Source organism: Oncorhynchus tshawytscha, linkage group LG25 (genome assembly GCF_018296145.1).
Source record: "Oncorhynchus tshawytscha isolate Ot180627B linkage group LG25, Otsh_v2.0, whole genome shotgun sequence".
Taxonomy (NCBI): Eukaryota; Metazoa; Chordata; class Actinopteri; order Salmoniformes; family Salmonidae; genus Oncorhynchus; species Oncorhynchus tshawytscha.
In genome coordinates, this window is record NC_056453.1 from 21,562,500 (window position 1) to 21,576,991 (window position 14,492).

The following is a 14,492-nucleotide window of genomic DNA, read 5'->3' on the forward strand; positions in this document are numbered from 1 at the left end:
TCGCGTGTACAGTTTGACATTTCACTTGATTGTTGCTGAGGAGAGCATCTCGCGTGTACAGTTTGACATTTCACTTGATTGTTGCTGGGGAGAGCATCTCGCGTGTACAGTTTGACATTTCACTTGATTGTTGCTGAGGAGAGCATCTCCTGAGTAACTTTTATGATTGACAGCTCTCAACTTTCAGCACGAGCGTCAAACATTCCCGCCACCTCAAGAAGTAATCAGGTGGCAAGTAATTTTTCATCTTGATAAGGTCATCATTAGCTTTGCAACATTTTACAGGGTTGTGAAGTTAGTGAAAGAAGCAACCTCATTCTGTAGATGTTGATAACATCTTTCAGGAGCATATAGCTGACGTTGGGTAGCTAACAGATCGCTTGCTGAGATCGCAAGAAATGTTATTTCCTCTGCCCCATTTATTAACTGGTAGCTTATAACGTTAGCTAGCAGCTAGCTCGCTGAAACAAAAAAAAAAACATCTAGTTCAAGAGCTAACGTTACTAGTAGCTAGCTACATTGCGCTAATCAAGATGAAAGCCGCCGAGGATCAAGTTGTGGAGGATGAGGCCGGATATCAAGATGATGAGGTAACCTGCCTAAACTAGCGAATGTTAGCTTGCCTGCTAGCCTGGCTGTGGTTGTCAGTTTGGTTTGCCACTAGCATTCTTGTAGCTACTACTAGCTAGATACAGTACATGTTATTTTATCCCCAGGTAGAATGGATTGTTGTAGCTAGTAAGTTAGCTGTCACTCATTGTTAATCATTCATAACATAGCTAGCTAATATATTGTTTGGTAGTGGTAACTCAATTTCTACACTACTTTCATCTAGCCTAAGTCAGTGGCAGAATATTTTACTTCTCAACATAGTTTCAAACACGTTTTGTCATGTTCTTTACCAACAGGAGTCATTTTTCCAAGACATAGACACCCTACAGAAGTATGGAATTGTGAGTATATCTGAAACCAAGGTCTAGGAAAGTAGTCTGCCCTGACCCTTGAGTTTTTAAAGAAACTTCGTCATGGGTCAGTTGGTAGATAAACTCAAGATTACACCTCAAAGCTAATAAGTAAAAAACAAACAAAAAAAACACTTTCTCTATTCTCTCCCACCACCACCCCTTTTTTCCCCCCTTCCATCCCACCCTCCATCCATTCAGAACATGGCAGATTTAAAGAAGCTGAAGTCTGTGGGTATCTGCACAGTAAAGGGGATCCAGATGACCACACGCAGAGCCCTGTGTAACATCAAGGGCCTTTCAGAAGCAAAGGTGGACAAGATCAAAGAGGCTGCTGGGAAAATTCTGGTGAGAGACTCAGCTGAGACACCTTCAGCATAGAGGACTTTGGTGTCTCATGATTAGTTTAATTATCAAGTCCCTAAAGATTCGGTTTGGGGATGAGGTATGGAAGACATGAATCAAGTTAACTTCAGTTGACATGTTTTCATTTGCTCTTGTGTTCATTGTAGACCAATGGTTTCCTGACAGCATTTGAATATAGTGCGAAGAGGAAACAAGTGTTCCACGTCATGACTGGAAGCCTGGAGTTTGAGTTAAGATTCGCCCCAACATGCTCAACCTTTCATATTAATACATTTTCCTGAGTCATATTACGGTATAATACAGTAATCCTATTTTTCCTCTTCATCTGTCGGTCTGCTCTGCAGTAAACTACTTGGGGGAGGTATGGAGAGCATGGCAATCACTGAGGCATTTGGAGGTGAGCTCTCTTTCTGACTGTGTCCCTCAGTCAAAGATATGATTAATCTCATGCTCATGATGTATAAGACCTGACCTGGGTCAAATATAAAACACGTTTTTATCACACTTTAACAGTACAGTTTTTATCCCTCAGAGTTTCGGACAGGCAAGACTCAGCTCTCTCATACACTATGTGGTAAGTGAATGGCTGAGGGTCTTTTCAGTAGTCCCAGATTTTCCAGTCCTGGAAGTCAGTTTTCAGAAACTTACAGATATTCTTCCATGGTTGGTTCTTGTCATTTAGTCCTTGTCTCTGTTGTTCTCCAGTCACAGCCCAACTTCCTGGAGAGGATGGCTACACAGGAGGAAAAGTCATCTTCATCGACACAGAGAACACCTTGTATCCAAATTTATCTGAGCTCTAATCTATAAAGCCAGATTTGCATCAATATAAACCCAGCTAATAATTCAGGGAGAGAGAATGTTTTTGTAATGTTACCCGTATATATTCTGTGTTGGTGTTAAAGTTAGGTGAACATTCAGTTAAAGTCGAGCAGAATTGATCTAGAACGTGGTTACAATGTTCTCAGAATATTAATATTGTAGACTCGTTTTATGGGAAGGTTCAAGAACATTCATGGGCCTATAATATATGATTTAGAACAGACAAATACCTAGGTAGCCAGATGAAGAACATATTGTACCCTTTAGTTAACAGTTAAGCTATTATTAGCAAGTATTGTTTTAGTCATGTCCCCAAAAAGTTTCCACCGACACTCGCGAATAAGGCCATACAAAGTTGCTAAACTTTTTGGGAGCGATTCATATGATTAATTGAAACAATTATTTTTGTGACGAAACAAACAACTCACTTAACCATTGTATACGTTGGGATTGGGTTCAACCACGGTGAATCAAATAATTTGAATCAAAATAATAATTTGTGAAATGTGAACATTAACTTGAGGAAAAAATATTAGGCTTCAAAACTTGTTTTGTAGATACTTCCAGTTGATTTTGGCATCCGAGCTATTGCAACTCAATAGGTGCTAGTCAGCCTGCAAAGTTAACACTAAGGTAGCTAAGATACAGTGCATTCGGAAAGTATTCAAAAACTATCTACACACAATACCATATAGTGACAAAGCAAATTTATTACAAAAAAAACCCTTAAATATCACATTTACATAAGTATTCAGACCCATTACTCAGTTGTTGAAGCACCTTTGGCAGCGTTTACAGCCTTGAGTCTTCTTGGGTATGACACTACAAGCTCGGCACACCTGTATTTGAGGAGTTTCTTACATTCTTGTCTAAAGATCATTTCAAACTGTCAGGCTGAATGGGGAGCGTCAATGCAAAGCTATTTTCAGGTCTCTCTAGAGATGTTCGATCGGGTTCAAGTCCGGGCTCTGGCTGGGCCACTCGAGGACATTCAGAGACTTGTCCTGAAGCCACTCCTGCGTTGTCTTGGCTGTGTGCTTAGGGTCGTTGTCCTGTTGGAAGGTGAATCTTTGCCCCAGTCTGAGGTCCTGAGCACTCTGGAGCAGGTTTTCATCAAGGATCTCTCTGTACTTTGCTCCGTTCATCTTTCCCTCGAACCTGACTAGTCTCCCAGTCCCTGCCGCTGAAAAACATCCCCACAGCATGATGTTGTCACCACCATGCTTCACCGTAGGGATGGTGCCAGGTTTCCTCCACATGTGACGCTTGGCATTCAGGCCAAATAATTCAATCTTGGTTTCATTAGACTAGAGAATCTTGTTTTCTCATTGAAAACTCCAAGCTGGCTGTCGTGCCTTTTACTGAGAGAGTCGCTTCCATCCCCACTCTACCCTAAAGGACATATTGGTGGAGTGCTGCAGAGATGGTTCTTTTGGAAGGTTCTCCCATCTCCACAGAGGAACTCTGGAGTGACCATCGGATTCTTGGTCACCTCCCTGACCAAAGCCCTTCTCCGATTTCTCAGTTTGGCCGGGCGGCCAGCTCTAGGGAGAGTCTTGGTGGTTCCAAACTTATTTTATTTAAGAATGATGGAGGCCACTGTTTTCTTGGGGACCTTCAATGCTGCAGACATTTTTTGTACCCTTCCCCAGATCTGTGCCTCGACACAATCCTGTCTCTGAGTTCTACGGCCAATTCCTCCGACCTCGTGTCTTGGTTTTTGCTCTGACATGCACTGACAACTATGAGACGTTTTATCGACAGGTCTGTGCTTTTCCAAATCATGTCCTATCAATTGAATTTACCACAGCTGGACTCCAATCCATTTTTTAAAATACATTTGCCATAAAATTCTCAACCTGTTTACGCTTTGTCATTATTGGGTATTGTGTGCAAAGCTGTTATCAAGGCAAAGGGTGGCTACTTTGAAGAATCTCAAATATAAAATATATTTAGATTTGTTTAATACTTTTTTGGTTGCTACATCGTTCCATATGTGTTATTCCATAGTTTTGATGTCCACTATTATTCTACAATGTAGAGAATAGTCAAAATAAAATAAAAATGTAGGTGTGTCAACTAGACTGGTACTGTATATTCTGAGAACATGACAACCATGTTCTGTATATGTTTGGTGGGACTTTGATGGAATTTTATTTTAACCTACAGAAACTGGACACATGAATGTTCTTGCAACGTTCCCATGAATTGTGTCTAGAACATTAGTATCTTAAGTTCTGAGAACATGGTAACCACGTTCTGGGTAAGTTCTATTTAACATTATGGGAATGGTTTCTTGGAAACATTCCCTGCACATCACAGAAACATTCCCATGAAAACGTTAGTTAATGAGCCTCTTAAGGGAACATTCTCTAAAGTTGTGAGAACGTTTGTTGTTAGCTGGGAAATCACCTGTACCTTTGCAAGTAGGATATAGGGTTATGAGGATCAGTGTTTTTATTCACGACTCAGCCATTAGTCTCTTACGAAATCCTATGTTTTCCTTAACCTAATGTGACCCTCTAGTCGTCCAGACAGACTGAAGGACATAGCAGACAGGTTCAATGTTGACCATGATGCTGTGCTGGACAATGTGTTATACGCCCGAGCCTACACCAGTAAGACGTCTCACTAAGTCATTAAACAGTACCTCTCTCATCATTACTGCCTAAACCTGAGAACATATTGTCTGAGGAAAGCAGTTTCACAATCTTAGATATACATTTTATTTTAATTTTTTAAATTTCACCTTTATTTAACCAGGCAGGCCAGTTGAGAACAAGTTCTCATTTAAAACTGCGACCTAGCCAAGATAAAGCAAAGCAGTGCGACACAATCACAGAGTTACACATGAAATAAACAAACGTGTATAAAACACAATATAAAAATCTACATATAGTGTGTGCAAATGTAGTAAGATAAGGGAGGTAAGGCAATAAATAGGCCATAGTGGTGAAATAATTCAAATTTAGCAATTAAACACTGGAGTGATAGATGTGCAGAAGATAAATGTGCAAGTAGAGATACTGGGGTGCAAAGGAGCAAAAAATAAATAAATATGTGGATGAGGTAGTTGGGTGGGCTATTTACAGATGGGCTTTGTAGAGGTGCAATGATCTGTAAGCTGCTCTGACAGCTGATGCTTAAAGTTAGTGAGGGAAATATAAGACCCCAGCTTCAGTGATTCTTGCAATTCGTTCCAGTCATTGGCAGCAGAGAACTGGAAGGAAAGGCAGCCAAAGGAGGAGTTGGCTTTGGGGATGAACAGTGAAATATACCTGCTGGAGTGCGTCCCACTGGTGAGTGCTGCTATGGTGACCAGTGAGCTGAGATAAGGCGAGGCTTTACCTAGCAAAGACTTAGATGACCTGGAGCCAGTGGGTTTGGCGCTGAATATGTGGCGAGGGCCAGCTAACGAGAGCATACAGGTCGCAGTGGTGGGTAGTATATAGGGCTTTGGTGACAGAACGAATGGGACTGTGATAGACTACATCCAAATTGCTGAGTAGAGTGTTGGAGGCTATCTTGTAAATTACATCACCAAAGTCAAGGATCGGTAGGATAGTCAGTTTTACGAGGGTATGTTTAGCAGCATGAGTGAAGGATGCTTTGTTGCGAAATAGGAAGCCGTTTCAAGATATAATTTTGGATTGGAGATGCTTAATGTGAGTTTGGAAGGAGAGTTTACAGTCTCTAACCAGACACCTAGGTACATTTGAAGTAAGAAGTTTACATACACCTTAGCCAAATACTTTTAAACTCAGTTTTTCACCATTTCTGACATTTAATCCTAGTAATAATTCACTGTCTTAGGTCAGCGAGATTAGATTTCTTTCATCTTTTATTTCTTTCATCATATTCCCAGTGGTTCAGAAGTTCACATACACTCAATTAGTATTTGGTAGCATTGCCTTTAAATTGTTTAACTTGGGTCAAATGTTTTGGGTAGCCTTCAACAAGCTTCCCACAATAGGTTGGGTGAATTTAAGCCCATTCCACCTGACAGAGCTGGTGTAAATGAGTCAGGTTTCTAGGCCTCCTTGCTCGCACACGCTTTTTCAGTTCTGCCCACAAATTTTCTATAGGATTGAGGTCAGGGCTTTGTGATGGCCTCTCCAATACCTTGACTTTGTTGTCCTTAAGCCATTTTGCCACAACTTTGGAAGTATGCTTGGGTCATTGTCCATTTGGAAGACCCATTTGCCGACCAAGCTTTAACTTAATTTAACTGATTCCTTGAGATGTTTCTTCAATATATCCACATAATTTCCTCCTTCATGATACCATCTATTTTGTGAAGTGCACCAGTCCCTACTGCAGCATAGCACCCCCACAACATGATGCTGCCACCCCCGTGCTTCACGGTTGGGATGGTGTTCTTCGGCTTGCAAGAATCCCCCTTTTTCCTCCAAACATAACGATGGTCATTATGGCCAACCTATTCTATTTCTATTTCGTCAGACCAGAGGACATTTATCCAAAATGTACGATCTTTGTCCCCATATGCAGTTGCAAACCGTAGTCTGGCTTTTTTATGGGGTTTTGGAGCAGTGGCTTCTTCCTTGCTGAGTGGCCTTTCAGGGTATGTCAATGTAGGACTTGTTTTACTGTGGATATAGATACTTTTGTACCTATTTCCTCCAGCATCTTCAGAAGGTCCTTTGCTGTTCTGGGATTGATTTGCACTTTTCGCAACAAAGTACGTTCAACTCTAGGAGACAGAATGCGTCTCCTTTTTGAGCGGTATGATGGCTGCGTGGTCCCATGGCGTTTATACTTGCGTACTATTGTTTGTACAGATGAACGTGGTACCTTCAGGTGTTTGGAAATTGCTCCCAAGGATGAACCAGACTTGTGGAGGTCTTGGCTGATTTCTTTTGATTTTCCCATTATGTCAAGCACAGGGGCACTGAGTTTGAAGGTAGGCCTTGAAATACATCCACAGGTACACCTCCAATTGAGTCAAAAGATGTTAATTAGCCTATCCGAAGCTTCTAAAGCCATGACATCATTTTCTGGAATTTTCCAAGCTATTTAAAGGCACAGTCAATTTAGTGTACATAAACTTCTGACCCACTGGAATTGTGATACAGTGAATTATAAGTTAAATAATCTGTCTGTAAACAATAGTTGGAAAAATGACTTGTGTCATGCACAAAGTAGATGTCCAAACCGACTTCCCAAAACTATAGTTTGTTAACAAGACATTTGTTGAGTGGTGGAAAAATGAGTTTTAATGATTCCAGCCTAAGTGTATGTAAACTTCCGACTCCAACTGTATTTGTAGTTGTCCACATTTTCTAAGTCTGAACCATCCAGAGTAGTGATGCTAGGGGCGGGCCGGTGCGGGCAGCGATTGGTTGAAGAGGTTGTTTAGTTTTACTTGCATTTTAGAGCAGTTGGAGTCCACGGAAGGAGTGTGGTATGGCATTGAAGCTCGTCTAGAGGTTTGTTAACACAGTGTCCAAAGAAGGGCCAGAAGTATACAGAATGGTGTTGTCTGCGTAGAGGTGGATCAGAGAATCACCAGCAGCAAAAGCGACATCATTGATACATATATATACAGAGAAAAGAGTCGGCCCGAGATTTGAACCTTGTGGCACCCCCATAGAGACTTCCAGAGGTCCGGACAACAGGCCCTCTGATTTGACACACTGAACTCTTTCAGAGAAGTAGTGGGTGAACCAGGCGAGGCAATCATTTGAGAAACCAAGGCTTGAGTCTGCCAATAAGAATGTGGTGATTGACAGAGTCGAAATCCTTTGCCAGGTCGATGAATACGGCTGCAGAGTAATGTCTCTTATCGATGGCAGTTATGATATCGTTTAGGACCTTGAGCGTGGCTGAGGTGCACCCATGACCAGCTCGTAAAAACAGATTGCATAGCGGAGAAGGTACGGTGGGAATCGAAATGGTCGGTGATTTGTTTAACTTGGCTTTCGAAGACTTTAGAAAGGCAGGATAGGATAGATATAGGTCTGTAACAGTTTGGGTCAAGAGTGTCTCCCCCTTTGAAGAGGGGGATGATCGCGTCAGCTTTCCAATCCTTAGGCATCTCAGACAATACGAAAGAGAGGTTGAACAGGTTAGCAATAGGGGTTGCAACAATTGCGGAGGATAATTTTAGAAAGAGAGGGTCCAGATTGTCTAGCCCAGCTGATTTGTAGGGTTCCAGATTTTGCTTCTCTTTCAGAACATCAGCTATCTGGATTTGGGTGAAGGAGAAATAGGGGAGGCTTGGGCAAGTTGCTGTGTGGGGTGCAGAGCTGTTGACCTGGGTAGGGGTAGGTAGCCAGGTGGAAAGCATGGCCAGCCATAGAAAAATGCTTGTTGAAATTCTCGATTATCGTAGATTTATCTTGGTGACAGTGTTTTCTAGCCTCAGTGCAGTGGGCAGCTGGGAGGAGGTGCTCTTATTCTCCATGGACTTTAGTGTCCCAGAACTTTTTTGAGTTTGTGCTACAGGATGCAAATTTCTGCTTGAAAAAACTAGTCTTTGCTTTCCTAACTGCCTGTGTATATTGGTTCCTAACTTCCCTGAAAAGTTGCATATCGCGGGGGCTATTCGATGCTAATGTAGTACGCCACAGGATGTTTTTGTGCAGGTCAAGTGCAGTCGAGTCTGGAGTGAACCAAGGGTTATATCTGTTCTTAATTCTACATTTTTTGAATGGGGCATGCTTATTTAAGATGGTGAGGAAAGCACTTTAAAAGAATAACCAGGCATCCTCTACTGATGGAATGAGGTCAATATTCTTCCAGGATAGCCGGGCCAGGTCGATTAGAAAGGCCTGCTCGCTGAAGTGTTTTAGGGAGCGTTTGACAGTGATGAGGGATGGTCGTTTGACCGCGGACCCATTACGGACGCAGGCAATGAGGCAGTGATCACTGAGATCCTGGTTGAAGACAGCAGAGGTGTATTTAGAGGGTAGGGTAGTCAGGATGATATCTATGAGGGTGCCAGTGTTTACGGATTTAGGGTTGTACCTGGTAGGTTCCTTGATAATTTGTGTGAGATTGAGGGCATCTAGCTTAGATTGTAGGACGGCTGGGGTGTTAAGCATATCCCAGTTTAAGTCACCTAACAGTACACACTCTGAAGATAAATGGGGGGCAATTAATTCACATATGGTGTTCAGGGCACAGATGGGGGCTGAGGGTGGTCTATAACAAGCGCCAACAGTGAGAGACTTATTTCTGGAAAGGTGGATTTTTAAAAGTAGAAGCTCGAACTGTTTGGGCACAGATCTGGATAGCATGATAGAACTCTGCAGGCTATCTCTGCATTAGATTGCAACTCCACACCGTTTGGCAGTTCTATCTTGTCGGAAAATGTTGTAGTTGGGAATGGAAATTTCTGAATTTTTGGTGGCCTTCCTAAACCAGGATTCAGACACGGCTAGGACATCTGACGGAGTGTGCTAAAGCAGTGAATAAAACAAACTTACGGAGGAAGCTTCTGATGTTAACATGCATGAAACCAAGGCTTTTACGGTTACAGAAGTCAACAAATGATAGCGCCTGGGGAATAGGAGTGGAACTGGGGGCTACAGGGCCTGGGTTAACCTCTACATCACCAAAGGAACAGAGGAGGTGTAGGATAAGGGTACGGCTAAAGGCTAAAAGAACTGGTTGTCTAGTGCGTTGGGGACAGAATAAAAGGATCAGATTTCTGGGTGTGGTAAAATAGATTCAGGGCATAATGTTCAGACAATGGTATAGTAGGATGTGAGTACAGTGGAGGTAAACCTAGGCGTTGGGTGACGATGAGAGAGGTTTAGTCTCCGGAGGCACCAGTTAAGCCAGGTGAGGTCTCCGCATGTGTGTGGGGTGGGACAAAAGAGCTATCTAAGGCATTTAGAGTGGGACTGCGGGCTCTACAGTGAGTATACATTTGGTTAAGTATACATTTTGAGTCTGTTGTTTGTATTAAAAAAAATACTGTGTACATTTGAAGCTGACTGCTGTATTTCCTAACTGGTATTATGACATCAGACGATTAGGCATTTGTACTGTATGCATAATTGGATTTCAACTTCAGGTGAACACCAGATGGAGCTGTTGGATTTTGTGGCAGCCAAATTCCACGAGGAGGGTGGCGTCTTCAAACTTCTGGTATTAATGCAAAGAAAAGATAATCAATGTCACTTTGTTTTATGATAGTTATATTTTCATATGGTCAACTTCCATCACTGTACCTATATTTCGTTAACACTTTAATTAATGCCGACAGGTATCATGCATTATGTTTTATACACATTTATAATGTCTTGTGTCTCTACGTCTTTTCCCTTTCTCCCCTCAGATCATAGACTCCATCATGGCTCTGTTCCGGGTAGATTTCTCTGGCCGAGGGGAGCTGGCAGAGAGACAGCAGAAGCTGGCCCAGATGCTCTCCCGTCTGCAGAAGATCTCTGAAGGTCTGGCGACTTCTCTTGCAGACATATATGCAAACTGCATTTAAGTCTGCAGCAGAAGAACTGGCAAAAAAAACTCTTGACTTTTGCGTAAACCTTTCATTGATGTAGACATATTGATATTCATGTATTCTGCTCTCTCCCTAGAGTACAACGTTGCAGTGTTTGTCACCAACCAGATGACTGCAGACCCTGGAGCTGGGATGACGTAAGTGACTGTAACTAGATGTAGGAAATAGGGATTGGTTTGAAATTAGACTGAAAGTCAGCAACTCACTCGGCCAAAGTTCTAACAGGTTTTGGCCTGGAGTTCTGATCAGAGGGTTTCTCTTGTTTCTGTCAGGTTCCAAGCTGATCCCAAGAAGCCGATTGGAGGGCACATCCTGGCGCATGCGTCCACCACACGAATCAGCTTGAGGAAGGGACGCGGAGAGTTGAGAATTGCCAAGATATTTGACAGGTAATTAGTCTGAAAGTTCACTCACTCAATTTATGTTGTTCTCATTATTCCTTAGTAATAACAATGATTTTTCTTGCTTATGGAGAAAGATCTACCTCCTCATAGCTTCATTTTTTCTATGACCTCCTGCAGTCCTGATATGCCTGAGAACGAGGCCACTTTCGCCATCACTCCAGGGGGAATTGCTGATGCCAAAGAGTGAAAGACCCTCATGGATTTACCAGTAGAGGAGAGGAAGCACATACAGTTCTAGGCAGTTTTTCGAAAATCTTAATTTTTTAAATTCTGATGAAGACTATTTGTACTATTTGGTGTTTATATGTACAGTGCCTTCAGAAAGTATTTATACCCTTAGACTTTTCCCACATTTTGTTGTGTTACAAATTGTGATTAAAATATATTTAATTGACATTTGTTTTTGTTAACGATCTACACAAAATACACTGTAATGTCAAAGTGTAAGAAAAATTGTAACATTTGTAAAAAAAAATATATAAAAAATAAAGACTAATATACAGTATCTTGATATGATAAATATTTAACCCCTGAGTCAATACATGTTAGAATCACCTTTGGCAGCGATTACAACTTGTGAGTCTTTCTGGGTAAGTCTCTAAGAGCTTTGCACACCTGAATTGTACAATATTTGCCCATTATTCTTTTCAAAATTCTTCAAGCTCTGTCAAATTGGTTGTTGATCATTGCTAGATAAAAGTCTTGCCATAGATTTTCAAGGAGATTTAAATCAAAACTGTAACTCAGCCACTCAGGAACGGCACTGTCTTCTTGGTAAGCAACTCCAGTGTAGATTTGGCCTTGTGTTTTAGGTTTATGTCCTGCTGATTGGTGAATTCGTCTCCCAGTGTCTGATGGAAAGCAGACCGAACCAGGTTTTCTACGATTTTGCCTGCGCTTACCTTCATTCTGCTTCTTTTTAATCCTGAAAAACATCAAAGTCCTTAACAATTACAAGCATACCCATAACATTATGCAGCCACCACTATGCTTGAAAAGGAGTGGTACTCAGTAATGTGTTGTATTCACAAGAGGCTACTGATGTCACGGTCGTCGTAAGGAGGAGACCAAAGAGCAGCGTGATATGCGTACATACTTCTTTAGTTAAAGAAAGAACACTGAACAAACTAACAAAACGTGAAGCTAATATGGCTAGTGCAGACAGGCAACTAAACATAGAATAACAACCCACAAAATACCCAAGGAATATGGCTACCTAAATATGGTCCCCAATCAGAGACAACAATAAACAGCTACCTCTGATTGAGAACCAATCTAGGCAACCATAGACATATAAACACCTAGACTAGAAAAACCCCAAGACAATACAAAAACTAAACAAACCACCCTTGTCACATCCTGACCTAACCAAAATAATAAAGAAAACAAAGATAACTAAGGTCAGGGCGTGACAACTGAGGGGAGGACATCTCATAATAATGGCTGGAATGGAGTGAATAGAATGGAATGGTATCAAACAGATGTTTCATGAGTTTGATTACCATTCCAATCATTCTGTTCCAGCCATTACTATGAGCCTGTCTTCCCCAATTAAGGTACCACCAACCTGCTGTGGTTGTAATGGATTTGCCCCAAACATAACACTTTGTGTTCAGGACATATTTTTTATTGTTTTGCCACATTTGTTGCAGTTTTACTTTAGTGCCTTGTTGCAAACAGGATGCATGTTTTAATTTTTTTTTTAAATTCTGTACAGGCTTCCTTCTTTTCACTCTCATTTAGGTTAGTATTGTGGAGTAACCATGTTGTTGATCCATCCTCAGTTTTCTCCTATCACAGCCATTAAAGTCACCATTGGCCTCATGAAATCCCTGAGCGGTTTCCTTCCTTTCCAGCAACTGAGTTAGGAAGGACACCTGTATCTTTGTAATGCCTGGGTGTATTGAAACACCATCCCACGAGTTATTAATAACTTCACCATGTTCAAAGGGATATTCAATGTCTGCTTTATTATAATTTTTTACCCATCTACTAATAGGTTCCATTCTTTGCAAGGTGCTTTAAAAAAAATCTATCTACCAATAGGTGTTGTTCTATCCAAGGCATTGAGAAAACCTCCCTGGTCTTTGTGAATCTGGATTTGAAATTCATTGCTCAACTGAGGGACCTTACAGATAATTGTATGTGTGGGGTACAGAGATGAGGTAGTCATTGAAAAATAGTGTTAAACACTATATTTTACACAGAGTGAGTCCATGCAACTTAAGTTTAAACTTGAACTTATTTAGGCTTGCCATAACAAAGGGTTGAATACTTATTATATATTTATTTTTTATCAGTGTATATATATATATATATATATATATATATATTATATTATATACCAGTACCAGTCAAAAGATTGGACACACCTACTCATTCCAGGATTTTTCTTTATTTTGAATATGAATACATCAAAACTATGAAATAATGGAATAATGTAGTAAACAAAGAAAGTGTTAAACAAATCAGAATATATATTTTCTATTTGAGATTCTTCAAAGTAGCCACCATTTGCCTTGATGACAGCTTTGCACACTCTCGGCATTCTTTCAACCAGTTTCACCTGGAATGCTTTTCCAACAGTCTTGAAGGAGTTTCCACATATGCTGAGCACTTTTTGGCTGCTTTTCTGTCACTCTGCGGTCCAACTTATCCCAAACCATCTCAATTGGGTTGAGTTCGGTGATTGTGGAGGCCAGGTCATCAGATGCAGCACTCCATCACTCTCCTTCTTGGTCACTCTCCCCCACAACCACACATGCTGAGATCATCTGTTCGCCTACTCTGCATCTTACAAAGACACAGCGGTCATTTGGACTCATCAGACCAAAGGACAGATTTCCATCGCTCTAATGTCCATTGCCCGTGTTTCTTGGCCCAAGCAACTCTCTTATTATTGGTGTCCTTTAGTAGTGGTTTCTTTGCAGCAGTGATAGACACAGTCTCCTCTGAACAGTTGATGTTTAATGTGTCTGTTACTTAAACTCTGTGAAGCATTTATTTGTGCTGCTATTTCTGAGGCTGGTAACTCTAACAAACTTATCCTCTGCAGCAGAGGTAACTGTGTTTTCCTTTCCTGTTGTGGTTCTCATGAGAGCCAGTTTCATCATAGCGCTTGATGGTTTTTGCGACTGCACTTGAATAAATTGATGGGGTCATGATAGGGGCTGCACCAAATGATTGATGTAGTTTAATAATTGATTATGCATATGTGGTATTAATAGAAGGGGCAAGGGCTATAAGACCTCTCCCCCACTACATTTATAGGGTCCTGGACTACAGATTAGCTATATATATATATGCATTATAAGGTTTAATATTGTTCCACAATTATTTTCTAGTCTCTGCCTCTTATAAGAAACGGTCTGAGAGATGTATGAGTTATTGCAGCCAAAACAGGGTGTCTGTGAGAAAGCACCCCATTGCAAAAATGAGATTCATAGACAC

The 14,492-nt window shown here is 41.2% G+C and overlaps 1 protein-coding gene across 1 annotated transcript; it reads left to right on the forward strand.

Moving 5' to 3' along the window:
• dmc1 (DNA meiotic recombinase 1) lies at window positions 1–11,482 on the forward strand. The gene is made up of 13 exons (XM_024387947.2): window positions 1–590; window positions 909–953; window positions 1,164–1,310; window positions 1,475–1,557; window positions 1,673–1,725; window positions 1,861–1,902; window positions 2,034–2,106; window positions 4,677–4,768; window positions 10,192–10,265; window positions 10,456–10,570; window positions 10,715–10,775; window positions 10,911–11,027; window positions 11,160–11,482. The coding sequence occupies exons 1-13, from the start codon at window positions 534–536 to the stop codon at window positions 11,227–11,229; spliced, it is 1,029 nt and encodes a 342-aa protein (XP_024243715.1). The 5' UTR covers window positions 1–533; the 3' UTR covers window positions 11,230–11,482.
• Window positions 11,483–14,492: the final 3,010 nt, after the last annotated feature.